This window comes from Miniopterus natalensis, chromosome 2 (assembly GCF_054644295.1).
Source record: "Miniopterus natalensis isolate mMinNat1 chromosome 2, mMinNat1.hap1, whole genome shotgun sequence".
NCBI lineage: Eukaryota > Metazoa > Chordata > Mammalia > Chiroptera > Miniopteridae > Miniopterus > Miniopterus natalensis.
The window spans coordinates 182,390,755-182,418,687 of NC_142082.1; the positions used below are offsets into that span (position 1 = coordinate 182,390,755).

Sequence of the window (27,933 nt, forward strand, 5' to 3'; positions counted from 1 at the left end):
GAGTTGGAGCCCAGGGAGGAAGGGAAGGGTGAAGAGCAGGCTGGCTGGCAGATCAAGGGGCAAAAGACATGAAATGATCAAATATCCATTTAAAAACAACTGGCCAATATGGAATTTATGTTAATTCACAATGCCCTATTACTACTGTGAATTATACAGATTGATTCACAGTTGAAAATGGGTTGCTTTATTTGTCCTGGTAAAATGATGTAGAATCAGAAGTAAGAACTCTGTCTTCTATTCTTTGGCCCCATGAAGGTGTTCAGATCTAATATTTCATACTTATTCACAGGTTTAAATCAATTTGGCCAGATGAATATGCCCCAGCCCCCCATTGGACCACGGCAAACCTCTCCTCTTCAGCACCATGGACAGTTAGCTCAGCCTGGCACTCTCAACCCAGTAAGTGTGACCTCTTTTGGCCTTTACCTGACAATTTTAAAATCCTCCTTCTTTATTTCTACTTCATAAACAAAAATTCTCACATTTCTTAAACAGCTGACTAGAAGTGATTCTTAGAGTCTTTCTATAATTCGGTTGTATTTGGCCCTAATATACACATGATTAAATGATTGTGTTTCAGAGATGAGAATAGACAGTGAACAGTAAAATCCTTAATCAATTGGTTGCCTCCCACATGCACCCTGACCAGGGCCAGGGATCGAGACTGCCACCAAGGTATATGCCCTTGGCTGGAATCGAACCCAGGACCTTTCAATTCACGGACCGATGCTCCAACCACTGAGCCAAACTGGCTAGGGCAAGATCTTGTGAAATTTTGATTCACTCTCCTCACTTAAACAGTATGCAAGGAAACAATTTGCTCTAGTCTTTCAGAGTTCTAGGTGCATTTATATATCAATTTGTTTGTAGCCTTTTGTAATTTCTTTAGAATGGGTTTAGGTAAACTATGAGGCTTTCCTCCGTTATCTTGGCATGAAGACAGCTGTTGCACTACTTCCTTTCCTACCTTCTCCCACCCTCCCCACGGCAGGGCCAGAGCAGTTGATTCCAGCTGCTCTAATAGAATGACTCTAATGTTGCAATTTGGTGCTGTGTTTTCTTGTGCAGCCTATGGGCTATGGGCCTCGAATGCAGCAGCCTTCCAGCCAGAGCCAGTTCCTTCCCCAGGCTCCCTTCTCAACACAGGGAATGAATGTAACAAATATGCCTTTGGCTCCATCTGGAGGTCAAGCACCAGTGTCTCAAGTATGTCTCATAAATGGGTTTCCTTACTTGGTTTTCTGATTCTTGAACCTCCGATCAAGGTTTTTTACATGGAAGGGAGGGAGGCAGCAAGTAGTGGGTACGAGTAAATGATTTTATTTTTTTTTTAAGTTTTTATTAAGAACAGTTATAGACATGTGGTATTTGGAACAGTGAAGAGATTTCTCTGTGGCATAGCTATGTTAATTGTTATAAACTAGGAGAGAAGTTAAATTGAGAGTTTTAACCATTTTTTTAAGTAGTGGACATGTTAAGATGAAATCTTAGTGACAACTGCCATGCAGAAGGAAGAACTCGAGCTGAAGAGAGCACAGGAATGCCAAAAAAACAGTGTACACTCACCGGTTCCATGCCCCTGCAGTGACTGAGGCCATTCTGCTAAATTTTTTAAAGTTTACTTAATTGTACTGTATTATCCAAAGCTGCGCCCCTAATAACAGGATTTTTATCACATTTTTAAATGGAGGCATCCATTGCCATTTTCTGTTTAATTAGTTTGTGTCCTTAAATGCATATAGCCTGCCTAGGTAAATATTACTTTAACCTCCTCTTAATTGCCACCTTATTATGTTTTTCATTTTAACAGGCACAAATGTCCAGTTCTTCCTGCCCTGTGAACTCTCCTATAATGCCTCCAGGGTCTCAAGGGAGCCACATTCACTGTCCTCCTCTCCCTCAGCCAGCTCTGCATCAGAACTCACCCTCTCCCGTACCTAGTCGAACCCCCACCCCTCACCACACCCCCCCAGGCCTAGGGGCTCAGCAGCCACCAGCAACAGCAGTTCCAGCCCCTGTTCCTACACCTCCAGCCATGCCACCTGGGCCGCAGTCCCAGGCTCTGCATCCACCCCCAAGGCAGTCGCCGCCACCTCCGCCGGCGCAGCTCGCTCCCCAAGTGCAGCCTCCACTTCCTGCTGCTGCAGCGGACCAGCCGCAGCCGCCTCTCTCTCAGCAGAGTGCGCCGGCGCCCGGCGCCACCCCGACCGCGCCGCTGCTGCCCCCGCAGCCGGCCACTCCCGTAAGCAGGGGCTCGGGTTTGGGTGTGACCGATCGTTTCACCTCCACTGTGGTGTTCACATGCTTGTGTTGTCTGCTGTTTCATCTCTTCTTGTCACCCCAGGTAGCCTAGACTCTCTTCGTAGTTAGGGACTCTTTTCCTTTCTTCTCTTTCTTTTCCTTTTTCCTTCCTTCCTCCCTCCCTCCCTCCCCCCCCCTCTCTCTTTCCCTCCCTCCCTCCCTCCTTCCTTCCCCTACCATTTTTTATTTCATTTTCCTGTTGTATTACCTAGCATAGAGATTTTGTTTAGGTTTGATACTGACCATGCTGTTTTATGTTGTATTCTGTGGGTTTAAGGCATATAATAAGGGGGACCACAAGGGGAGAGACTCTAATACATTTAGTACACCGCTTCCTCTCCAAGCATTTCCTTGAGTGAGGATTTTAAATAAGTAAAGTAAAGCATGATTCACTACACAGGGGTGAAGTGGGCAGTAAGTGAAGGCACAGAAAAAGGGTGGAATGGTACCAGCCTAGAAACCGGTTAGCCATGCCACCTTATTGTGTAGCTTAAATTCTGGTTGTATGATTGGCAAAATTTTTGTGTCCCCTCCTTCTGCCTAGCTTTCCCAGCCAGCTGTAAGCATTGAGGGGCAGGTGTCAAACCCTCCGTCTACTAGTAGCACAGAAGTGAGTTCTCAGGCGGTCTCTGAGAAGCAGCCTCTACAGGAGGTGAAAGTGGAAGCCAAAATGGAAGTCGGCCAGCCAGAACCAGCAGACACTCAGCCCGCGGATGTTCCAGAGGTGAGCCGTTACTGTTACTTGGTTAGGAACTCGGCCTAGAAACCAATTAAACATGTTACAGGGAAGTATTTTGATAATTAGATCTCATTTAATTGATTTCCATCTGAGAAAAGCGTCATCAGATACATCCGTTACGGGAGGGGCGTAAGACAGTGATATTTACTGCTTCCAGTGCATGTCTTTGGAATAATAAAATACTTGCCTTGGCTTTTAGACTAAAGCAGAAGACTGTAAAGTGGAACCTACAGAAACAGAGGAGAGGGGCACTGAATTAAAAACTGAAACAAAAGAGGAGGAAGACCAGCCGAGTACGTCAGTTACCCAGTCGTCTCCAGCTCCGGGACAGTCAAAGAAGAAGAGTAAGTCTCAGGCTCTGTGTTCCTGAAAGCAGGGAAAAGCCAAAGAACTTGGAAGAATGGGATCAGGCTTGTTGGACCTCAGAGATGGACTCTAATGTTGATTTCATTAAGCTGGGAGCCCTTGGCCCGGTCTCTTTAACTAATGATGGAAAAGAAGTTATTTATTTGTTTGTTTTAAGGTATATTTGCTTCCTGGAATCACTGGGTCAGTCATACCCATCATTTCTTCAGGGTTGGGTGGTTAACACCCTGTCAAAATTGTCTTTTACAGAGGAGAGAAATTAAGTAATATTCTTGAAATGCAGAAAATAGCACTAACAACATTTATTATTAATCTGTGTACCAGGCATTTTGCCACACACCTGCATTGTCTCATCTGATAACTTCACAAAAACTCTGAGGCTATCGATCCCATTATACAAGGCGAGAAAACAGGCTCAGCAAGTAACTTGCCCCAGCTTACTCAGCTGGTACGTGAACCCAGGTCGACTAATGCAGAGTCTCTTCTTTGAAGCACTCTGCTGAATGTTGACAAATGAAGTCAACCAGGCAGCGCTGCTTAACATAGTGTTAAACTAAAACAGTTTCCACAGAAATTAACTAACTAGTTTAGGGCTAGAACTTATTGTGGCTCTAGTGACCCCTTCAGTGGCACAGGCAGAACTTAGCTCAAGGGAGTCTTTTGGCTCGTGGAGATGCTGCTTATAAAAGTGTTCCATTGATGTAGTTAAATGTTGAAGTTAAAAAATTATTTTCATTTAAAAGTAAGGTTGTATATATTGAGGTGTTGTTTTAATGTAGGCTGCAACAAACCCAATCTTACTATTAGAATTCTCTCTTTAAAGCAGCTAAGCATACAAGTTTGCTCAAATTCTGTTTATTTTGAATACAACCAAGTATGAGAGAGAAAGCCCTCTGCCTGGTTTTTTTTTTTCAGGGCAGCCCCCACAATGAGGTGAAAAATGCTTGAAGTGCTAACAAGTATACCTTTCCAAAGATAAAATTAATTTGTAAATAGTAGAAATAAGGCCTGTGCTCAAGAGTGTGTTTTTAAAGCTCAGAGCAGGACCTTTCATGACTAGCTTCTTGAATGACAGCTTAAATTGATTCCATTTGGGACACACCTGCAACTCTTCCCTGACTTTTGCGAAACATACTGAAAACACATTTGAGCATATTTTGGTAAACTGAGTCTGTAATTCCAACAATAACAATTTAGTTCTGTTTCCTTAGACTTAAACCTAACAATGCCATTAATATTGTGAATATGTCTTTCTCCTACACTCTGAAACCTCAGGGACTCTTCTTTGAGAGCTTCCGATACCTTCAGAGATGAGACAGTGCCAGGTCCAGTTTCTGGAGTGTTAAACACTGCTGTTGTGAATGAGTTCTTTTTATTCTTACTTCACAGCATCCCCTCCTATCACCAGTATCTTTTGGAATATTATTTTGACAAGTCTTCATAAATTTTTAGAAGGCTTGGGATTCTTTTTTTACTTTGGCAAGACCGTCCTAACTGCTCTGGCTTTTGTGGCTCAGTTGTTCAGAGTGTCATCCCTTACACTGAAAGGTCATGGGTTCAACTCCTAGTCCGGACACATACCTAGGTCTCAGGTTCAATTCCTGGTCTGGGCCATACCTAGGTTGGGGGTTCCATCCCAGATGGGGCACATACGAGAGGCAACCGATCTACATTTTTCTCTCACATCTATGCTTCTCTCTCCCTCTCTCTAAAATCAATGAGTGTGTCCTCAGGTGAGGATGGGGGAGGGGGGATCTTAACTAAATTTCTGACTGAAAAACTAGCTGAGCCATAAAAGGTGTTTAAAGATGAGTAGACATGGTGTTTTTAAGGTGCTGCCCAAGCAAACCAGGAATTAGGAATTGGAAGTGCACCCTTAGTGATACTTCCATGGGGACACTGGAGACATTTTTGTATTCTGTGATTCTTAAGATGTTTTCATAGCTTGGACTAGAACTTTTTGAACTTTTTCTCTTCTTTTGCTTAATTGATAACTAATTTCAAATGTACTCTTAAGTTTTCAAACCAGAAGAATTACGTCAGGCGCTGATGCCAACACTGGAGGCACTTTACCGACAGGATCCAGAATCCCTTCCCTTTCGTCAACCTGTGGACCCTCAGCTTCTCGGAATCCCTGTAAGTATATGGTGGTTCTTCTGATTTTGTTTTTTAATGTGTTAACAGCTTTATTCAGATATAATTCACATATTATATAAGTCATTCATGTAAAGTGTACAATTCAGTGGTTTTGTGTAATTACAGAATTGTGTAACCATCACCACAGTCAGTTTGGGATCATTTCTATCAGCCCTGTCACAAAAGAAACCCCATATCCATAAGCAGTCACTCCCCATTTCCCTCACAACCCCTGCTACCACTATCCCCAACCCACCATAAGTGTGCTTTTTGTCTCTGGAATTGTCTGTTCTGGGCATTTCATCAAATGGAGTCCTACAGTATGTGATTCTTTGTGACTGGCTTCTTTCACCTAACATAATGTTTTCAGAGTTCATCCATTTTGTAGCAAGAGTCAATATTTTATTTAATGGCCCAGCAATGTTCGTGTGGCTATACCACATTTCCTCTACCGATTCATTTGTTAGACATTCGGGTTGTTTACTCATTTTTGGCTGTTGACACTAGTGCTGCTAGGAATATTCACATACAAAGTTTTGTGTGGTGTATGTTTTTATTTCTCTTGGATATATACCTGTTGTTCCTGGGTCATACAGTTTAACACTGGAGTAGCCATAGTTGACAATGGAAAAGATGGACCCAAATTAGCTTTATCTGCTTTTAATTTAAAGTTGCCCTTACCCCAGGCTCCTAGCAGGTTTCATTTGAGGCTGTTAAGTGGTATTGAACAAAGCAGGGGAGTGATTCAAGGGTGGAAATCCATTAGGAACTTTCCCCCCTATATTTTTCTGTGGCCTTAGGTGGATCGCTGATGTTTTCTGGACTTAGTTTCCTTATCTGTAGGTCTCATCTAGTACTAAAATGTTAAGGATCTTTAAACTGATTGGTAAAGCACCTGGAATTGCTTCAGTAGCCCATCAGCCTGCAGTGTGGGAAATCTGGTGGCTCGGTTATCTTCTCTGCCCTCTGAGCTGCTTCATGTCTCTGTGGACTAATGATTTAGTGTTCGATATCAGTCAACTCTTTAGAAATACAGGTCAAAGACTTGACATTACCTGGAAACTTGATAATAGGAAGAGAGGCCATCCACCTTAAATATACTGATACTTTGGTAATGTTGCTTGGTGTCACTTGTCCTAGGATTACTTTGATATTGTGAAGAGCCCCATGGATCTTTCTACAATCAAGAGGAAGTTAGACACTGGACAGTATCAGGAGCCCTGGCAGTATGTGGATGACATTTGGCTTATGTTCAACAATGCCTGGTTATATAATCGGAAAACATCGCGAGTATATAAATACTGCTCCAAGCTGTCTGAGGTCTTTGAACAAGAAATTGACCCAGTCATGCAAAGCCTTGGATATTGTTGTGGCAGAAAGGTAAGATTTTTGCACAGATAAAAATTGTGTTGAAAACTTGACTAATTAGAATCCTTAATCATCAGATTATAAGTTCATCTGGAGTAGGGACTTGTGCATACTACCTGTCAGGTACTGACTTACCTGTGCATACCAATTCACGTTGAGCTCCTCTTGTCCTGTTGAGTTTTTTGGTAAGTGGTGGGAGGATATAACTGCTGACTACTCACAGTGGTGAAATAATACATTAGAATGGTTTCAGTTCTGTGAACTGTCTTGGAAACAGCCCATTATGATTAAGACTTCACTAACTTGTGTTTTGATTTGCCAGTGTAAATATTCTAGCTTGTCCTTCGGCCTGTGTACTATTTAATGAATGGTTTCTTTTGCAGTTGGAATTCTCTCCACAGACACTCTGTTGCTATGGCAAACAGTTATGCACAATCCCTCGTGATGCCACGTACTATAGTTACCAGAACAGGTAAGTTCGACCGTGTGTGGCCCATGGTCCATGTGTCCAGAGAGTGCATGCAGATGGACCAACACACATATGGTCATGGTTCATGTGTAACTTGCCTGAAAACAACTGTACAGCACAAGTTCTGGTTTTGCAATTTGCCTTTGTAGAATTGCACAGTTTTCTAGCACAAAGTAGCCTTGTGTCAGATGTCTGGGCCCTGGTTTATAAAAATATAAAAGGCAAGAACCCAAGGCCTTAGGAAGTTAAGCAACTTTATGAGTTGGTGGCATAGATGGGATTACATCCCAGGCCCCACTTCTCTTTCCACTGTCATTTCACAGCTCGTTACAGCCTCCAGCAGAACTGAGATTTTCAAACTAATAAGTCTTTCTACTTGTCCATGAAATTGCTGCTGGCTTCCTCCTTTCCCCAAAACTACCGAGAAAACTTCTAATCAGAAGTTTGTTAACCAGCTATATCTTTTTGGAAATGTTTCATTTTTGTGTATGGCCTTATCCCTAAGTAGTTGTTATTGAAGTATATGAAGATAGAGGATTCCAGAGTATTTGTTTTGCCTCTATTAAACAAATAAAAAGGAACACCTCCAAAAATAGCTCTGCATCAGACTGCTAACTGACAGAGATTTGCATATGACAGTGGGTGATAGGTTTCTAATAAATTAGGCATGTCTGCCTTATTTTCCCCTGCCCAGACAATGTCTATAGTTACAAAAATTGCACTCACTAAGCTATCTTAAACATGATTTGTCTCCTGTCTTCAGTAATGGAGTGTTTACTTTGGGCTCTGACGCAAAATAGCAAGGCTCGGTTAATACTTTACTTTTTTAGTAAAACCAGTCCCTTGGTGGTGTTTTTTGCAGAACTTGTGTGTTACAGATGCATTTCTAGCTTTGAAAGTGTCACTTAAACTTTTTGTTTTATTTACAAAAAGTTAGGTGTGCTCTCTTAGTGCTTTGTAGTTATTAGTGTCCATAGTTTTTTACTCATTAAAACCTGGAAAAAGTGGGTCTCAAGTTTTGAGCACCTTAGGTTCAGAAAAGCAAGTAATCAGCATGAGATTTTTCTCATACTACAGTCTTAACATTTCATACTATATTTGGATTTTTATCATCAGTCTACAGTGTTTGTAATCTTTGTACCAAGGAACATGTAATCAGTACCTGCACACACCACTGCCTTCCTTTTGCCTTTTTAACTATATCAGTTGATGGTTACAATCAGTATTTAACTCCTTGAGCAAACTTTTCATTGAAAAACAATTTTTTTATGTGGCTTCCTTGGGATCAAAAAGAAAATTTTTTCCCAAGCCACAGTTGGTTTTGGATAAGTTGTGCCCAGTGCTGTATTTTTATTTTTTGGAAATGGGAGAAGTGTGTGATTGCTGTTTAGGTAAAAGGGGAGCAGTTATTGTCTCCCCAGTATATTGATCCCCCTTCCTTCTGATTATTTGTATCAATTAGCATTAATTACTAAAATGAAGGGTGTAGGTCTGTGTAAGTGAAACTTTATTTGCTGTAATCATATGCTGCTTGTGATCCCATTTGAGATATTTAATGCTAATCTGTGCTTTGCCTTGGCTTTCTGCTTTGTGTTGTCTTGTCTTGCATTTATGTTTTTTTGTTGTCCTGCAATCCCTCATTTCTTCGTTTGTTTTGTGTGTTTTGTGTTGTGTTTTTTTTTCTCCCTCATGCTTGTCGTTGTCTGCACTTGGCTTTGATTGCAAAAAAAAACAAAACAAAACCCATACTGTGGGGCCCATAAATCTGCATCATTGAATGTTCTTGTCGCCGTTGATGACCTGCTCTCTGCTCCCGTCCCCCTCCTTGGCCTGCTGTGATTGGTGGCTTCGTTGCTTGGCTTGGGCTGTGTTGTGTGGACGGAACAGTTCACCTCAGTATGGCCTTCTTGCCGACAGGTATCATTTCTGTGAGAAGTGTTTCAATGAAATCCAAGGGGAGAGCGTTTCTTTGGGGGATGACCCTTCCCAGCCTCAAACGTAAGTAGCTGCATTGTTTTAGAAAGCGCCGTCTTATTTCTGTTTGTTGCCAGGTGATCATGCTCAGGCTTCTAAGTGGTCTTGGATTATGCTGTCCAGTATGGCAGCCATTAGCCACAGATGGCTACTTAAAAGTAAATAAAATTTAAAGTGCAAGTTTCTCACTTGCACTTGCCACATATCAAGTCCTATGGCTAGTGGCTGCCATATTGATCAGCACAGACAGAGAGCATTTCTCTCAGGGACTGCATTGGCCCTGGGTGGTCATTTTAGATATATTCTAAAGGAAGCAGTTAGCTTCTTTCCTAAAAGTGAAAAGTCGTAGGGCAAAGGACATCATTATTAACAGTTTTGAATTCGAGGGGAATTGAACAGAACCTTACAGCCTTTTCATCTAGGTTAATCATACAGAATCACTATAATTGTGAATATCATTAAATAGCATTAGGGCTTTGGTAGTTTGTTAGAGTGACTTAGAGACTTCATTAGGCTTTTGCGATCTTACAGGCTCTTACTTTTTGTTAAATGCCAGGAAAAGTTTTCAAACATATCCTGAACTGCTGCCTCATACTTTTTTTGTTGTTGTTAATCCTTCCCTGAAGATGCTTTTCCCATTGATTTTTAGAGAGAGTAGAAGGGAGCAAGGGGGAGAGAGAGGAACATTGATGTGATGAAAGAGACATCAATTGTTTTCCTCCTGCACGCACCCCTACTGGGGCCAGGGATCGAATCACTGAGCCACAGCATACTTCTAATCTCTGAGATTTAGTTAGACACTGTATTTCAAATTTGAACTGTCTTAGGAAGAAAATACTGTTCGGTGTATTTCTAATATTCTTCAACTTCTTTCCTGGTTTAACCCATAATAATCAGAAGCAGTTCAGAACACTCCAAAAAATATAGAATTGTTATGTTACTAGTAAAATAAGGCTTCTTTGAAAAACTGGTTAATTTTTCCAAATTGAGTTTTGAAGTTGCACTTTAATGACCATTGAAGTACAATATAGTAGAGTCAGCTTTCAATCTGGGGTATAGGTACTGGGTCCCCTTGAGCCCTATGGAGATTTTCTGACCCTTGGCTAAACCAGGAAGTCAGGACTCTGGCTGGGTTTCCCTGATGCAGGACAGGAAGGCAGCCTTACTGTTTGCACTGTTGAGTGTCTTACCATGTGTTCTAAACCTTAGGACAGTGCACCTCTGACTTTGAAGAGTCTAGAAACCCCCTTCCGATGCTGTAGGAGTGGACCTGAGAGTCTGCATTACTAGCAGGGCCTGCCTGTGCTGCCGATCTTCAGTACACTTAGAGTACAAGGTCGTAGGCCATGTAGAGATGCATCTCTAGCCTGTAACTAGTAGGAAACAGTGGGGGCCCCTTTTTTGTGAGGAAGAAGCAGTAGTCAGTTGGCCCTCTGAAGTGTGTTCTAGATAGAGAATGATAGGAGTGCCAGCCTCTGTATTTGTGAGGCTGTGAGTGTGGTGTGAGGCCGCGAGTGTGATGTGCCAGTTCTGGAGGGCTGGGAGGCTGTGTGAAAATTTTAAAATAAATACTATAAAATAAGGAATTTTTACCCTTTAAAACTGAAATACGTGTTCTTAATATTGAAATTTTCTATGAATATAAAAAGTTGTTTAACTAGACTTCCTGAAAAATGAGTATTATTTTTATATAGTGGATTAGTTGCCTCTATAAACACCGTCTTTCATAGTTCAGTCTAGGAACATTAAACTATTAAAAGGCATAAATACATAACACTAAGAGTAGCAGATGAGCTTTAAAAAGGAAATGAAGGATGACCTCCCGTTCCTAGTTCTTCCTGCCTTCTCCATTTCCTACAAGGAGAATTGGATTTACTATAAAGCCCTTTCCAAAAACACAGGCATTCCTCCGTGTAAACATGCATTTTGTGGGAGCCAAGAATGTACCTGCTCTCAGTGTATCCTCAGGATATTCTCAGGTTTAAGTAATCCACTTACAGTATGAGATTTGTTCCTTGGGATAGGACAGTGGTCAGAGCGCTCATCTTTCTGTGTCACTTTTTCTCATTATGTTCCTCTTTTCTCTTTAGTACAATAAATAAAGAACAGTTTTCCAAGAGGAAAAATGACACACTGGATCCTGAACTGTAAGTCATTCTTCCTGAATAGTCATTACACTTGAACCTGCCCTCCTTTCAGTTTCTTGCTTTGCGTGGCCAGTGGGATAATTCTGTGTTCTTGGGCTGAATCTGCATACATACAGCTAACATAGATGGTAGAAATGCGGATGTCTGCATTACAGTTAGTATCCGTTTACAACGCACTAAAGCACGTAACCGTTGGTGTTACATGGGCCCAGGTGAAGCAAGTTCAAAGTCCCTACCTCTGTGGTGAGGCCTTTCGGGGCACTGAAGTGTTCCAGTATGTTAGGCACCCTTAGAATGGCTAGGATGGTGTCGGACTCATTTGGAAGCTTCAGCTTAGTGATCTTTCACTTTCTACTTCTTCCCATAGTCACATTTAAAATTGTCACATTTAATAACTGAACTTAATTTCTTTTGAAAATTGCTCTACCTGTAATAATAAAGAGCTTTTAAAAAATTAAAAACTTGCCCAGCCGGGCGTGGCTCAGCGGTTAAGCGTCGACCTAGGATCCAGGCTATCAGGGTTCGATTCCCGGTCAGGGCACATGCCCGGGTTGTGGGCTACAGCCGATCAATGACTCTCTCATCATTGATGTTTCTATCTCTCTCTCTCCCTCTCCTTTCCTCTCTCTGAAATCAATAAGGATATATATATTTTTTTAAAAAAATAAAAAATTAAAAACTTTTAAAAACTATTTCAAGTCTTTAGATATTTTGGCTTTTTATTTCCAGGTTTGTTGATTGTGCAGAGTGTGGAAGAAAGATGCACCAGATCTGTGTCCTTCACCATGAGGTCATCTGGCCAACTGGGTGAGACACCAGTATTTTATCTAGACTGTTTCTTCACCATGAGTTTTAGCGAGTTTTTGTCTTTGTGATGATTATATCTTATCTTCAAAGTTACTGTCTCTAAAAATTGTTCTTTGGATTGGGAGAAGCTAATTAAAGTCCAGATTTAAGCCAGGCTAGTGTGGCTCAGTGATTAAGCATCAACCCAGGAACCAAGAGATCACTGCTTCAATTCCCGTTCAGGGCACATGCTTCTCCGGTTGCAGACTTGATCCCCAGTAGGGGGTGTGCAGGAGGCAGCAGCCAGTCAGTGATGTTTCTATCTCTCTATGCCTCTCCTCTAAAAATCATTTAAAAAGTATATCTAAAATCAGTTTTAAAAAACAACAAAACATACCCTCAGGTGAGGATTTTTTTTAAAAGTACATTTAAAATCTATTGGTACTTTTGAGTGTATTTACATACCCACTAGCACACAGACTTCTGCCAGTGTGATTGCCCAAAAATCAAAATTCCTGTCTTAATCTGTAATCCTTCATCATCTTTTCACTCACATGTAAGGCAATTTATATGCCCTTCACATTTTTTCGTGTCTTTTGCCTATTTTTCAACTAGGTTTTTCCCTTTTTGTGTGTGAAGGGTATCTACAAGCTCTTCGTATATTGTTTGTATTAACTATTATATATTTAGAAATGTTTCTATTTCTCCCAGGTCATTTTTTGAATTTTAACTTTATACATACTTAAGATAGTGTAGTATACATTAAGTTTTTCTCTAAGTTTTGTAAGCAAAGTCTTGGTTTACATTTTAGGTTTTTCTGTGATGGCTGTTTAAAGAAAACTGCACGAACTAGGAAAGAAAATAAGCTTTCTGCTAAAAGTAAGTTTCATTTTTACAGGTACAGCTTGGCAAGACTTCACGGAAGCATGCATAGTTAAGAATAAGCTACTTAAGATGAATTGCTTTGTTTCAGCCTTATTTAAAATATTTAACCAAACTAAAAATAACTTTTCTATAATGTATGTACTTAGAATTGAATTGTATTGTACTTTTTGGTATGAAATTCGATAGACCTAAGAAAAACATTTTCAGGGATCAGGGATTGTAAAATGGCAAATCTGTTTTTCTTACTTAGGCATTTCTCCATATTTGGGGCATTTTTTTTAATGGGGGGTAGGTGTGGAAATATTTGGCCAGAATTGCCATCCCATGAGTGGTTCCCTCAGTTTTGTCCATATCATTAGTGGGGGCTGCTTTTAGACCTCTATATGATCTTTTCAATTGAGGGTTGGGGGGGGAGTGGTGGCCAAAAATTTTATACAATTAATATTAAAATTTATCTTACAGTATTTGGTTTAGTTTCATAAGTACCTTTGCAATTCTTTGCTGATCTATAGGTTGCTTTAATTCCTGCAAGGTTTCTCATAATACCCAACTTTTTAAAAATTATTTTTGCAGCCCTGGCCAGTGTGGCTCAGTTGGTTGGGCGTCGTCCTGTGCACCGAGGGGTCGCTGGTTCGATTCCCGGTCAGGGCACATGCCCGGGTTTCAGGTTCAGTCCCTGCTTGGGGTGCGTGCAGGAGGCAACTGATCGATGTTTTTCTCTCACATTGATGTTTCTCTCTCCCTCCCTCCCTTCTTCTAAAACCAATAAAAACATTCTTTTAAAAAATTAGTTTAGCAGTCGAGGCAAAGTGCATATGGGTGTTCTATGTTTTAACTCTTCTGTAACTGGAAAGTTTTCAAAATAAAAAGTTGGACAAAATAACATTTAAAAAGTATTGACTACCATGCTTGCTGTAACTGCACATGTACTCTATTTGGAATGATAGAGGTCAGCATGGCCCCTGTGCGAGGATGATACACAAATTCGTGAAGTCTTCCACGGGGGGAATGCTTTCTAGTATTGACCACATTGCTTGCTTTTAGTAAAACCCAGCAAATTGCTCTATTTGTATTGAAAAAGCAGACATGAGATTTGATATTGAATCTTAAGACTGAGAGTAATAAATTTGCATCTTGGTTGCTACTGAACTTTTAACTTCTACATTCCTAGGGTTGCCATCTACCAGGCTTGGCACCTTTCTAGAGAATCGTGTGAATGACTTTCTGAGGCGACAGAATCACCCTGAGTCAGGAGAAGTCACTGTTCGTGTCGTTCATGCTTCTGACAAAACTGTGGAAGTCAAACCAGGCATGAAAGCAAGGTATCTAGTAATCTCTTTCATGGATCTGCACTCACTCGTGCGTGCTCACTGTTGACGGTTCTGATCTGAATGAGTTGCTGTGGTTTTTCCCTCCAACCTGAACTGTGTAGGTTTGTGGATAGTGGAGAGATGGCCGAATCCTTTCCCTATCGAACCAAAGCCCTCTTTGCCTTTGAAGAGATTGATGGTGTTGATTTGTGCTTCTTTGGCATGCACGTTCAGGAGTACGGCTCGGACTGCCCCCCACCCAACCAGAGGTAGGTTTTACTAGGGCTGCCTTCCCTTCTGGAGTGCGTGGGAGTGGGCAGGGAGATGAGGAAGCAAAACGGGCAAGAAAGTGTTTGGTGTGCTTGGTTTGGAAACGCAAATTCTCAAGTGTAGTATTGAAATAAAACAAAAAACATAAAGTACTGTTCAGTACTGCCTTTCTGTGGTCATAGTAATGAGGAAAGGGTTGTGAATGGGAAACAAACTCATTACTTTTCAGAAAGTGGGCTTAAATTTAGGTTGTGTGAAGAGGTATGTGACTGTCATGCAAATGAGGTAGCGTATGGTTTAGAATTTGTTTCCAAAATAGTATAAAGGCCAGAATAAGAATGCTGCCAGATCACATTTGGATCCATAAATATTGACTGATGCACTATGTTTCAGGCACTGCTGGGTGCTGGGGCTAATAGAGCCTTAGGCTCACTAAGCTCCCCTAAAGGGTTCATGGTCTAGTATAGTACCCTGCAGACAAGGTGAGCTTTAAAAAGCACAGAAGAGAAGAGAGAGCTTGTATTTTTAGTCACATCGATAAGAACGCATGTGATGACCTGACTTGGTTTCTTTCTCCCCATTTGTTGTAGGAGAGTATACATATCATACCTCGATAGTGTTCATTTCTTCCGTCCGAAATGCTTGAGGACTGCAGTCTATTATGAAATCCTAATTGGATATTTAGAATATGTCAAGAAATTAGGGTAAGTTAAAAAGCAGTTGGTTTAAACTATCACTGTGGTGTAGTGGTAAGATACAAGTTAAAACATGCAGATATATGACTTTGACTTTTTTCTCAGCTTTGGTTTTCATCTACTAAAACTGGACCCTCATTTTTTGCTGGAGAGCTTTTGATGTTGCCCCCCATCCCAGTTTCATTTTGTTCAGTTAAGCTGTTTGGAGCAGTTTGATTTCAGAGTTGATTGTTACTCATTTAGGGCCCAAACCTTGAACATTTGCCTTGATCCCTTTACACCTGGGTATCAAAACCAAAAACAGAGGCCTGGAGGTAATAAAAATATGTCAGACTGGTTCCTTACCACCTCACCTTGCAGGTTTTTCTTCTCAACAACTTGGATTTTGTTTAGCTTTCTTATCGAAACGGATCCATTTCCCTTTGCATTGTAGCTTTCATTTGGTCGCTAAATGCAAATTTGGGATTTTGGGATCCAACTAGCTTCCATAGAACCTCTAAGAACTAAGCCATGTGAGCTCCATTGTTAGTGCTGCAGTCATGCGAAGCTCTGGCCTAAGAACTCTGATCTGATGCTGCATTGTGTACTGTGTTGTCTTGGGGGGAAATCATTGGCTTCTGTACTGACTTGCACCTTGTATGGCATTCTTCCCAGAATGGATGATCATTTCTCTTCAATATTTCTTCTCTTTGTGTTAGTTATACAACAGGGCATATTTGGGCATGTCCCCCAAGTGAGGGAGACGACTATATCTTCCATTGCCATCCTCCTGACCAGAAGATACCCAAGCCCAAGCGACTGCAGGAGTGGTACAAAAAGATGCTTGACAAGTCCGTGTCTGAGCGAATTGTCCATGACTACAAGGTCAGGAGGAGTTGGGGGAGTGATAGAAGAGCAATTTACTAATCCTGCTGCTCTGTATTCTGCCACTTAACTGTCTTAAAAAGCTTCTATTTGTTCTCCCTCTTCCATGTAACATAAAATTATGCTAATTTGGTAAAGTGTTTTTATTTTGCCTGAATTATTAAGGTGAAATATATCTGGCAAAATGTTTAAAAATTGCCAAACCTAGCAGTCAGTTGAGTACATCAGTGTTTAATATTCTCTTTTCTATAGTCAAACTTCTTCAAAGTAAAAACTAGGCCTTCAAAGAGTCTTCTTAGATAAGTAAATTTCTGTTTTAAAGATGTGACTAACTAAAAATGTGTTCTTAGTAGCCATTCGTAATTATAGGGCCTCTCATAATAAGAACTTGAACTACTGAGTTTCTTACCTGTTTTTACTCTTGGGGAGGAAGTTATCAGCTGGGTATTTTCCCGGCAGCACAGATCTCTGTCGCTATCCATTTCCCAGTATTTGTAGTCTTTGTGTTGAACAGTGTTTCTCAGTGAGAGCTGCTGGAACTCCAAGGATGGTGCCAGGCAGGGGTGCCTCACATTGCACTGCCTTTGTCATCAGGAGTGGTCAAGGCCACATGTAAATGATGATTGGTCCTGGTAGGGTACTTGGTTATATAAAGGCAGATAATCTCCCTGCCTTCGTGGGCGGAGGAGAGAGAAAACCAGAAATACTGACTTAAGATGGCCTTTTTACTGTTAATGACACTAAATGTCTTCCCAGGGATGGTGCTTAGATAAAAAAATCTCTGCCGCCATTTTGGAAGGGATGGGTGGGGAGAGAGAAAAACATCGATATGAGGGAGACACAGCAATGGGTTGCCTCCCGCTAGAGCCCAAACTAGGGCCGGAGATGAAATCTGTAACCCAGGTACATGCCCTTGACAGGGAATCAAACCTGTAATCCTTCGTGCACGGGCTGCCACTCTAACCACTGAGCCCCGCTGGCCAGGCCTAGGAGACATTTTAATCCTTGGTGTTTCATATGTCCATTAGCTGTGACTGCTTTTGTATAACACGTTTTTTAAAAATTAGAGACTTCATTTTGTGCATGGATATTTTCACAGGATATTTTTAAACAAGCTACTGAAGATCGATTAACAAGTGCAAAGGAATTGCCGTATTTTGAAGGTGATTTCTGGCCCAATGTTCTGGAAGAGAGCATTAAGGAACTGGAACAGGAGGAGGAAGAGAGGAAGCGAGAGGAAAACACCAGCAATGAAAGCACAGACGTAAGGGCTTTTCATTTTCCTTTCCAACTTCTACCTCGATTCTCATCTATAATCAGAAGTGAGCTTAAACTTTCAACTTGGTCTCAAAGCTCTCAGCTGTGAAAGGGCTCTTTAAATTGGGCAAGAAATACTGAGGTTCTATATCTGTGGCTTTAAACCTTTTTAGCATGAGACCCCTCCTTTGTAAATGAAGTCTTGGATTTCCAGTTTGGAAACTGATCTGGAAACAGAAAGGAACCCCTGAATAGTGGATACAAAATTACCTATCTAGAGACGGAGATTGGTAAACTTTAGCTTCTGTAAAGGTCCAGATTATGGGTAGTTGGGGCTTTGCAGGACATATATTGTCTCCGACACTTTTTCTTCTTTTAAACAACAGAAACAGGCCTGGACCACAGTTTACTAGTCCCCTGTGTACAGAGCCTGGTTTTGTAGGCGAATCATCTAAGGAGCTTTTCCTGATGTTATTGACTCATATAGCATGTCTAGAATTGCCGTCATTTAGTTTGACCTTCTAAAGTCACCCTTAAATAGTCTGTTGAAGAACTCTTTACGGCTTTGTTGTTTAAATTCATTGATTGAATGTTTTTCAATAGTTTTTTGGAGTAGGTCCATAAAATTCTAGAATGTGAGTAGAAGGAAATGAGTCCAATTCCTTGACTCACCACTTCCATGCACCCTTCACTGCCCCACACTCCTTGTTCCCCATCCTCAATCCTGGGATAGGATTGCTCGACCTGAGGGGACTCCAAACTCTGGGGCTCTTCGGTCAGAAAGCTAAGGTTGCCATTGTCTTAATGAAGGGTCTTAGTGTAGGGATTCTTCTTTGGGAGAAAACTAATGTTTACTGTAAATAGCTTAAAAATAAAGATTGTGAGTAAAGAGCAGTTGGTGGAAAGCATAGTATATCCTCTAGTTTCAAAGAAAGGATTCTCTTTTACCATTCATATTATTCAAATCACTTCCTAACAGAACGTTAATGTTTTCTTGTCTCCTTTGCTGTCCTGCAGGTGACAAAGGGAGACAGCAAAAATGCTAAAAAGAAGAATAACAAGAAGACGAGCAAGAACAAGAGCAGCTTGAGTAGGGGCAACAAGAAGAAGCCAGGCATGCCCAGCGTGTCCAACGACCTCTCGCAGAAGCTCTACGCCACCATGGAGAAGCACAAAGAGGTAAGACGCAGCCCCACGGACGGGAGAGGAAACACTGCCCGCCGTGTTGGCATGTATGGCGTGAGCCCACACTGGAAATTCGGGAGAAGTCACATGAAGAAGAAAGAAGAGGGTGGTAGGAACAGGAACTGATAAGGTGGCTTTGACTTGTAGCTGTTGTAAATCTAGATGGTATTGGATTGTGTCTTACACAGTCATTTGCTGCTTGGTGACATTTTGGCCAGTGATGGACTGCATATACAACGGTGGTCCCATAAGACAATGAAGCTGAAAAATTCTTATCACCTAGCGATGTCACAGCCTTAGTAATGTCCTAGCACAGCGCATATCTCACGTTTATGGTGATGCTGGTGTAAACAAACCTACAGTGCTGCCAGTCATATGAAAGTGTAGCACATACAATACAATTACACTACTAGGTTATAGACCATGTAGCTTTGTGTAAATACTCTTTCCCACAGTGATGAAATCACCTAATGATGCATTTCTTAGAACATGTCCCAGTTGTGAAGTGGCACGTGACGATAGATTGTGAAAGCACAAGCATAGTTTATCTTGTGGGTGTGCCTCTGTCCATTGTTCAGAAGATTGGCTTACTGGATGTTTTTGCTATTTTAAACAAAGTTCCTTAGAACTCTAGTTTGTCTGTAGTGGAACTTTGGCCAAGCAAATGAATAAAAATGTTGACTATTGGCCTTCCTGAAAGTGAATTGGGAAGTGGAGAGAATTGAAGAAAAGCTAAACTTTCATAAATACACTTGTAACCTCTTCTCAGAGAAGTTAAAACTTTGAATTATTTCATTATTTAAATTACCTACTTGTTGTGGGGTGCGTTGGGGTTCTTTTTCCATTAGCGTTATCACTGGTGAGATGAGAAGGGTAATTCATGTCAGATTTTTAATGTCTCAGTCAACTCTGTTCAGACATCGTAATCCAGTTCTTACAGGAAGTGGCTAATTATGTGGAGAGGGAGCTGAAGGCTTGAGTATGGAATTACAAGCAATTAAGCACTCTCCGGGAGAGAAATGGTTATGGCAGAACCCTTCTTTAGAGTTATTGTAATGGTGCTTGACCTGTAAAGCTTTTCAGAGCATCTTTTCCCAGATACCACTACTCTACTAAGGTCAACAGGCCTATGATGATAGAGGCCTAATATCCCTTCGCCTGTGTCTTATCTTAAAAAACTCTTGTTTTATGCAAACATTTTCCCCATGTATATTCTAAGTTTCACTGCCAGTTTGCACAGGTTTTCGGTCTCTGAAAAAACTGGTACAATACAGAGAGGGCAGTACAGCACTTGCTGACAGGGTCCTGACCTCATGAAGGTACCATTTTACATTTTATTAGGTTAATAAGAGTTTATAGTTATATATGAATTCATTTCAAATACATGTATCCCAGCTTCCTATTGCAGCCTTTCCACTAATGGTTATGGGAATTAATGGTGGTTATGTGTTTTCAAACTTCAATGAGCAAAAATTTTGCTGCTGCTACAGCAAGAAATAAGGTTTTGCTTTGTTACCTTTTCCACCCCACCAACATTTTTGTTGTTTCAAACTTACAGGAAAGTTGCATAAAGGACCTCCCCCCACACCCTTCACTTAGAGTCACCAGTTGTTAACATTTTATTACATTTCCTTTATTTCAGCGAGTACCTTCTAAGAAAGAAGACAGCCTCTGCATGGCCAAACTAGGTTTCATACTCAGGAAACATAACCAGTATCACCATCTGTTAAGGAGCATGTGTCATGTTGAGTTGCCATGCCTTAGCTCCCGGCCTTATTTTCTTTCTTGACATGGACTTTTTGTTGAAGAGTGCAGGCCAATTGTTTTGCAAAATTTCCCTCAACTTGGATTTGTCTGGTTTGGTTTTGGTTTTTTGTGCGTGTGTGTTTTTGTCTGGTAATTAGATTCAAATTAAACCATGGGTTGCATCTTATGCAGAAAGTCTGCTGTACCTGACCTGGTCCATTCTTATTTTGAAGGAATTACTGAAGGAGGAAGAAAAGATCAGGTGTAGATTTTAGGCCCATTGTAGACAGTCTCAGAGAATAGACCAGAGACATGAAGCAGGAGGGGGGCTGTATCACTAACAGAGTGTGTCGGCCCCACAGGCGGCCAGTCTGACTCGCTTGTCCAGTGTTACTGATCCAGCACTGCGTGGTGCTCTAGTTGCCAAGTCAAAATGAGCACATCTGTTTTGCAGGTCTTCTTTGTCATCCGTCTCATTGCCGGCCCTGCCGCCAACTCCCTGCCTCCCATTGTGGACCCTGACCCCCTCATCCCTTGCGATCTGATGGATGGGCGGGACGCCTTCCTCACCCTCGCGAGGGACAAACACCTAGAGTTCTCATCCCTCCGGAGAGCCCAGTGGTCCACCATGTGCATGCTAGTGGAGCTGCACACCCAGAGCCAGGACCGCTTTGTCTACACCTGCAATGAGTGCAAGCACCACGTGGAGACGCGCTGGCACTGTACTGTGTGTGAGGTATGCCCCAGGTGGCAGGGAGAGGAGGGCTCTGGAGGGTTCTGGGGGTCTGGCCTTCCTGTTTGAGTGGTAGAACTAAAGGGGCTTTTTAGCTCAAGCAGAATATGTAAAATGCTTTTGAATGACTTCAGTCTTGGAGAGTTGACCTTGCCACCTGTGTTCTTTTCCCCAGGATTATGACTTGTGTATCACCTGCTATAACACTAAAAACCATGACCACAAAATGGAGAAACTAGGTCTCGGCTTAGATGATGAGAGCAACAACCAGCAGGCTGCGGCCACCCAGAGCCCAGGAGACTCTCGCCGCCTGAGCATTCAGCGCTGCATCCAGTCTCTGGTCCACGCCTGCCAGTGCCGAAATGCCAACTGTTCCCTGCCCTCCTGCCAGAAGATGAAACGGGTCGTGCAGCACACCAAGGGTTGCAAACGGAAAACCAATGGAGGGTGCCCCATCTGCAAGCAGCTCATTGCCCTCTGTTGCTACCATGCCAAGCACTGCCAGGAGAACAAGTGCCCTGTGCCGTTCTGCCTGAACATCAAGCAAAAGCTCCGGCAGCAGCAGCTGCAGCACCGGCTCCAGCAGGCCCAGATGCTCCGCAGGAGAATGGCCAGCATGCAGCGGACTGGTGTGGTAGGACAGCAGCAGGGCCTGCCCTCCCCAACTCCTGCCACGCCAACCACGCCAACCAGCCAGCAGCCCACCACCCCACAGACGCCCCAGCCCCAGCCCCCTTCTCAGCCTCAGCCCACCCCTCCTAACAGCATGCCGCCCTACTTGCCCAGGACTCAAGCTGCTGGCCCTGTGTCCCAGGGTAAAGCACCAGGCCAGGTGACCCCTCCAACCCCCCCTCAGACTGCTCAGCCTCCCCTTCCGGGGCCCCCGCCTGCAGCAGTGGAAATGGCAATGCAGATTCAGAGGGCAGCTGAGACACAGCGCCAGATGGCCCATGTGCAGATTTTTCAAAGGCCAATCCAGCACCAGATGCCCCAGATGAACCCAATGGGCCCCATGGGTATGAACCCACCTCCCATGGCCAGAGGTCCCAGTGGACATTTAGAGCCAGGGATGGGGCCCACTGGGATGCAGCAACAGCCACCATGGGCCCAAGGAGGATTGCCTCAGCCCCAACAACTACAGTCTGGGATGCCAAGGCCAGCCATGATGTCAGTGGCCCAGCATGGTCAGCCATTGAACATGGCCCCCCAACCAGGATTGGGCCAGGTTGGTGTGAGCCCTCTCAAACCAGGCACTGTGTCTCAACAAGCCTTACAAAACCTTTTGCGGACTCTCAGGTCTCCCAGCTCTCCCCTCCAGCAGCAACAGGTGCTTAGTATCCTTCACGCCAACCCCCAGTTGTTGGCTGCATTCATCAAGCAGCGGGCTGCCAAGTATGCCAACTCTAATCCACAAACCCTCCCTGGGCAGCCTGGCATGCCCCAGGGCCAGCCAGGGCTGCAGCCCCCTGCCATGCCCGTTCAGCAGGGGGTCCACTCCAATCCAGCCATGCAGAACATGAATCCCATGCAGGCGGGAGTCCAGAGGGCCAGCCTGCCCCAGCAGCAACCACAGCAGCAGCTCCAGCCACCCATGGGAGGGATGAGCCCCCAGGCTCAGCAGATGAACATGAATCACAATACCATGCCTTCACAGTTCCGAGACATCTTGAGACGACAGCAGATGATGCAGCAGCAGCAGCAGGGAGCAGGGCCAGGAATTGGCCCTGGGATGGCCAACCACAACCAATTCCAGCAGCCCCAAGGAGTTGGCTACTCCCCGCAGCAGCAGCAGCAGCAGCAGCAACAGCAACGGATGCAGCATCACATGCAACAGATGCAACAAGGGAACATGGGACAGATGGGCCAGCTCCCCCAGGCCTTGGGAGCAGAGGCAGGAGCCAGTCTGCAGGCCTATCAGCAGCGACTCCTTCAGCAACAGATGGGGTCCCCTGCTCAGCCCAACCCCATGAGCCCCCAACAGCATATGCTCCCAAATCAGGCTCAGTCCCCACATCTACAAGGCCAGCAGATCCCTTCTCTCTCCAATCAAGTGCGTTCTCCCCAGCCTGTCCCTTCTCCACGGCCACAGTCTCAGCCCCCCCACTCCAGCCCTTCCCCAAGGATGCAACCTCAGCCTTCTCCACACCACGTATCCCCACAGACCAGTTCTCCACATCCGGGACTGGTAGCTGCCCAGGCCAACCCCATGGAACAAGGGCATTTTGCCAGCCCGGACCAGAATTCGATGCTTTCTCAGCTCACTAGCAATCCAGGCATGGCAAACCTCCATGGTGCAAGCGCCACGGACCTGGGACTCAGCACCGATAACTCAGACTTGAATTCAAACCTCTCGCAGAGTACACTAGACATACACTAGAGACACCTTGTAGTATTTTGGGAGCAAAAAAATTATTTTCTCTTAACAAGACTGTTTTGTACTGAAAACAATTTTTTTGAATCTTTCTTAGCCTAAAAGACAATTTTCCTTGGAACACATAAGAACTGTGCAGTAGCTGTTTGTGGTTTAAAGCAAACATGCAAGATGAACCTGAGGGATGATAAAACACAAAGAATATATTTTTGTTAGGGCTGGTTACCACCGGCCTTTCCCCGTGTGTGTGTGTGGTTCAAGTGTGCACTGGAGGAGGCTGAGGTCTGAAGCCACCCACATGCTCCTGCCTTGCACCTCCAATAGGTTTTATTATTTTTTTTAAATTAATGAAAATATGTAATATTAATAGTTATTATTTACTGGTGCAGATGGTTGACATTTTTCCCTGTTTTCCTCACTTTATGGAAGAGTTAAAAAAGAACATTTCTAAAACCAGAGGACAAAGGGGGTTAATGTTACTTTAAAATTACATTATATATATAAATATATATAAATATATATTAAAATACCAATTTTTTTTCTCTGGGTGCAAAGATGTTCATTCTTTTTAAAATGTAAAAAAAAAAAAAAAAAAAAAAAATTTCCCTTTCCTCCCCTCAAGTCAACTTTTGTGCTCCAGAAAATTTTCTATTCCGTAAGTCTGAGCGTAAAAACTTCAAGTATTAAAATAATTTGTACATGTAGAGAGAAAAACGACTTTTTCAAAATATACAGGGGCAGCTGCCAAATTGATGTATTATATACTGTGGTTTGTTTCTTGGAAGAATTTTTTTTGTTATTTTTACATCTAACAGAAAAAAATTAAAAAGAGGGTAAGAAACGATTCCACTGGGATGATTTTAACACGCGAAATGTCCCTGGTTTCTTCGCTTGCTTTCTCCCTCCTCACCCTGCCCCGACACACACACACTTTCTGTAAAACTTGAACATAGAAAGCAGAAACCCTCAACTGTTGTAAATCATGCAATTAAAATTGATTACTTATAAATATGAACTTTGGATCACTGTATAGACTGTTAAATTTGATTTCTTATTACCTATTGTTAAATAAACTGTGTGAGACAGACAGCTAACTTTGTTTCACTTCTTGCCGCCCCCCCTTTGTCTCAGAAAAAGCATCAGTTAAGTCCCTGGTGCACAGGGTTCAGAGAAGCAGAAACACTAGCTTAGAGCCTCTCTGTGTATTGAAGTGAAGCTACACATGGACTTTGGTAAATCTGTCCAGCGTTCAGGGAAAAACAAAGTACCAGCCAAATGTCAATTTTATCTATTTGAATTGATATTAATTAGCCTTTAACATCTTGGCATGGGACCGACTGTGGTCCCCTATGGATGACTCGTCTTCCAACCAACCTCTCACAGGGCTGAAAATGAGCACCTAAGTCACAGCAGTTTCCTGAAAAAGCAGTGCTTAAGAGCCACAGTACATCCCTCTTCTGTCATACTTGGTCTTTGCTAACTGCCAAGAAGTCAACGCAGGGGGCGGGGCGAGGCAGTCTAGTAGGAAAGAATGGGTGGGCCCTGGCCCGTGTGGCTCAGTGGTTAGGGTGTCAGCCTGTGCATCGAAGGGTCCCGGGTTTGATTCCGTCAAGGGCACGTACCTGGGTTGCAGGTTCGATCCCCGGCCCTAGTCAGGGCCCGTGCAGGAGGCAACTAATAACTGTCTCTCTCACATCGATGGATGTCTCTCCCTTCCACTCTCTGAAATCAAGGGGAAAATATCCTCAGGTAAAGATTAACCAAAAAAAGAAGAAAAAGGGTGGAAATAAGACTTGGAAGGCTAAGTAAGAGCTTAATTATAATAGTCCGGTGTGTTGCCAGGTGTTAAAAGAACAGATTACTGGTCCTACCTCCAACTTCATATTAATGACATTGGCTATGAACAAGTTTGAAAGAAGACTGGCATCATTTGGCAGGTCTTGTTTTTATCATCAAGCTTTACACTAGATATGATAGCTGAGGGTTACAGAAAATCTTCAAGTACCTTTATTCAAACTCCTTTTTGTTCTGCCTATTTTACATTGTCTCATCAAAAATAACCAGCGACTTAATGTGCAGTAAGCCTGCACACGGTGTTTTTAGAGCCCGCCCCAGAAGACGTATCAAGCATACACCTGCCTCGGGTCAGCGGTCCAGCAGATGTAGGCGAAGCACCTACATTCTCCGCCAGCCAGGCAGAGCGCACAGAGAGGATGTATCCCTGCCCTCGAGCAAGCCAGTTTGAGATCCAGAAAAGATGGAATGATGCTGAAATGAGATGAAATGGAAAACGTTAAATGATGTAAGCAGGAGTAAGATGCAGAGAATAGGGGGGAAACCTGGCTGATGGGAATTGGAAGTTTCTGGAAAGGCTAGTGATTAAACTGGATCTTGGAGGGGAAAGATGGAGAGGAAGGAGGGGGAACTCCACCTGGAAGAGTGCAGAATTAGATCCTGTTGAGGAAAGATCTTCAGAGCCACTTGGCTGAGACCAGATTGTAGAAGATGGTGAATGGCTGTGACAGACACCCCACCCCTATTTTACTCTGTTACTAGGGGCCCAGGATCTGAATCCCCAAAAGGGCAAAAATGTCCAATTCTAGCCCATTTCCAAGCAGCAAATATCCAGCTTTTACAGCTTTAGCCTCTGACTACAGACATCTAGGTTGGAGCATTAGACCACATTTCACTGCAATGTGGGGAAGTGTAACTAAATGGGAAGGGGGAGAGGAAGCTGCCCTTGCCCAGGCCAGAGGTAGTTCTAGGGAGGGGCAAAATACATATTCTAGAGTCAGGAATACAAGAATGTGACTTCAGTACTATTGTGTATTTGAAAATTACCACAATGAAAAGCTGGGAAGAGCTAAAAGCCACAAGTTGGGCTGTTTCTAACACACCAACCCAGGAAATTGACCCATTGGGAGCCAGCAGTATTCCAGGTGCTCTTACTGACTGAGCTTACTGAATCCCCCAAACAGCCCCAATGGACAAATGAGAAAACTACAGCTCAGATGATACAACTTGCTCAAGATCTCACAGCCAGTGAAAGGCTTACAAGGAAGTCAAGGTCATCTCCTGTACTATAGAGAAGCCTAGTGATGGCCGCAAACTAATACATGTGACACGGGTCCTGTTCCTGTTCCAAGCAAATCCAAAATACTAAAAATTGAAAGGGGCGGGGCTAAGGAATCATAAAGGTAAGATCTCCAGGCTTCTTTTTTTATTTTATTCCTCACCTGAGGACATGCTTACAGAGGAAAAGGAGGGGAGAGAGAGAGAAACATCAATGTGAGAGAGAAGCATTGATCCGCTGCCCTCCACACATCCCAAACGGGTTACTCCCGCAACCCAGGCACGCACCCTGACAGGTGCGAATGAGCCACTCGGGTAGGGCACTCAGGCTTCTTTTCAACCAAGGAAACTGATCTCCAGACAGATGGTTTCCTGAAATGTTATGTTCATGATGATGTCACCTTAATTAAAGAGCACACAGACTAACATCAAAAAGAATAAAATAAAATTTAGTAAAAAAAGTACAAGACTTTTGAAAACTACAAAACATCACTGAAAGAAATTAAAGATCTAAATAAATGAAAAGACATTCATGGGTGGGAAGACCTAATGTTGCTAAGAAAGTACTACTCCCCAAATTGATCTAGAAATTCAGTGCCATCCATATCAAAACATCTGGTTTCTTTTAGGAGAAATTGACATGCTGATCTTAAAATGCATATGGAAATGCGAAGGGGCAAAAACAGCCAAAACAACCTTTGAAAGAAGCATAAATTTGGAGCCCTAGCCGGGTAGCTCAGTTGGCTAGAGCATCACCTCCATACACAAAGGTTGTAGGTTCAATCCCCAGTCAGGGCACATACAACAATCAACCAGTGAATGCATCGACAGGTGGAACAGCAAACCAATGTTTCTCTCTTTCCCCCTCTCTCTCTAAAAAAGTCAATAAATAAAATGTTTTAAATAAGAATAAATTTTAACTAGCACTTCCCAATTTCAAAACTTAAACTACAAAGCTACAGTAAAGTAGTGGCATAAGAACAGACCTTTAAATCAATGGACTAGAGTCCAAAAATAAGCCCATATATTCAGAGTCAACTGGTTTTCAATAAGGACGCCGAGACAGCTCAACGGAGGAAAAAGAATCTTTTCAACAAATAGTGCTGGGACAACTAGATATCTGCATTCAAAAGAATTAAGTTGGACCTCTAACTCACACCAAATATAAAAATCTAAATGTAAGAACTAAAACGATAAAAATCATAGGAGAAAACATAGGTATAAATCTTTATAACCCTGGATTAGGCAATGGTTAC

At 42.8% G+C, this 27,933-nt stretch overlaps 1 protein-coding gene and 1 non-coding gene across 2 annotated transcripts in view; both read left to right on the top strand.

Annotated features, from left to right (window-relative positions):
• EP300 (EP300 lysine acetyltransferase) overlaps positions 1–24,694 on the top strand; it is a 72,253-nt gene extending 47,559 nt beyond the window's left edge. Inside the window, exons 12-31 of the mRNA XM_016205321.2 lie at positions 293–402; positions 1,072–1,209; positions 1,814–2,245; positions 2,849–3,028; positions 3,243–3,387; positions 5,427–5,545; positions 6,686–6,925; positions 7,297–7,385; positions 9,300–9,380; positions 11,447–11,503; positions 12,233–12,310; positions 13,101–13,168; positions 14,346–14,496; positions 14,607–14,753; positions 15,345–15,458; positions 16,148–16,313; positions 17,413–17,577; positions 18,588–18,749; positions 20,956–21,237; positions 21,410–24,694. Coding sequence (XP_016060807.2) covers positions 293–402; positions 1,072–1,209; positions 1,814–2,245; positions 2,849–3,028; positions 3,243–3,387; positions 5,427–5,545; positions 6,686–6,925; positions 7,297–7,385; positions 9,300–9,380; positions 11,447–11,503; positions 12,233–12,310; positions 13,101–13,168; positions 14,346–14,496; positions 14,607–14,753; positions 15,345–15,458; positions 16,148–16,313; positions 17,413–17,577; positions 18,588–18,749; positions 20,956–21,237; positions 21,410–23,611 — 5,126 coding nt within the window. The 3' untranslated portion in view covers positions 23,612–24,694. The remainder of the gene's footprint in view (positions 1–292; positions 403–1,071; positions 1,210–1,813; positions 2,246–2,848; positions 3,029–3,242; positions 3,388–5,426; positions 5,546–6,685; positions 6,926–7,296; positions 7,386–9,299; positions 9,381–11,446; positions 11,504–12,232; positions 12,311–13,100; positions 13,169–14,345; positions 14,497–14,606; positions 14,754–15,344; positions 15,459–16,147; positions 16,314–17,412; positions 17,578–18,587; positions 18,750–20,955; positions 21,238–21,409) is intronic.
• Positions 14,080–14,181, top strand: LOC148093946 (U6 spliceosomal RNA). The gene has a single exon (XR_015714113.1). It is a non-coding gene; the product is annotated as a U6 spliceosomal RNA (small nuclear RNA).
• Positions 24,695–27,933: the final 3,239 nt, after the last annotated feature.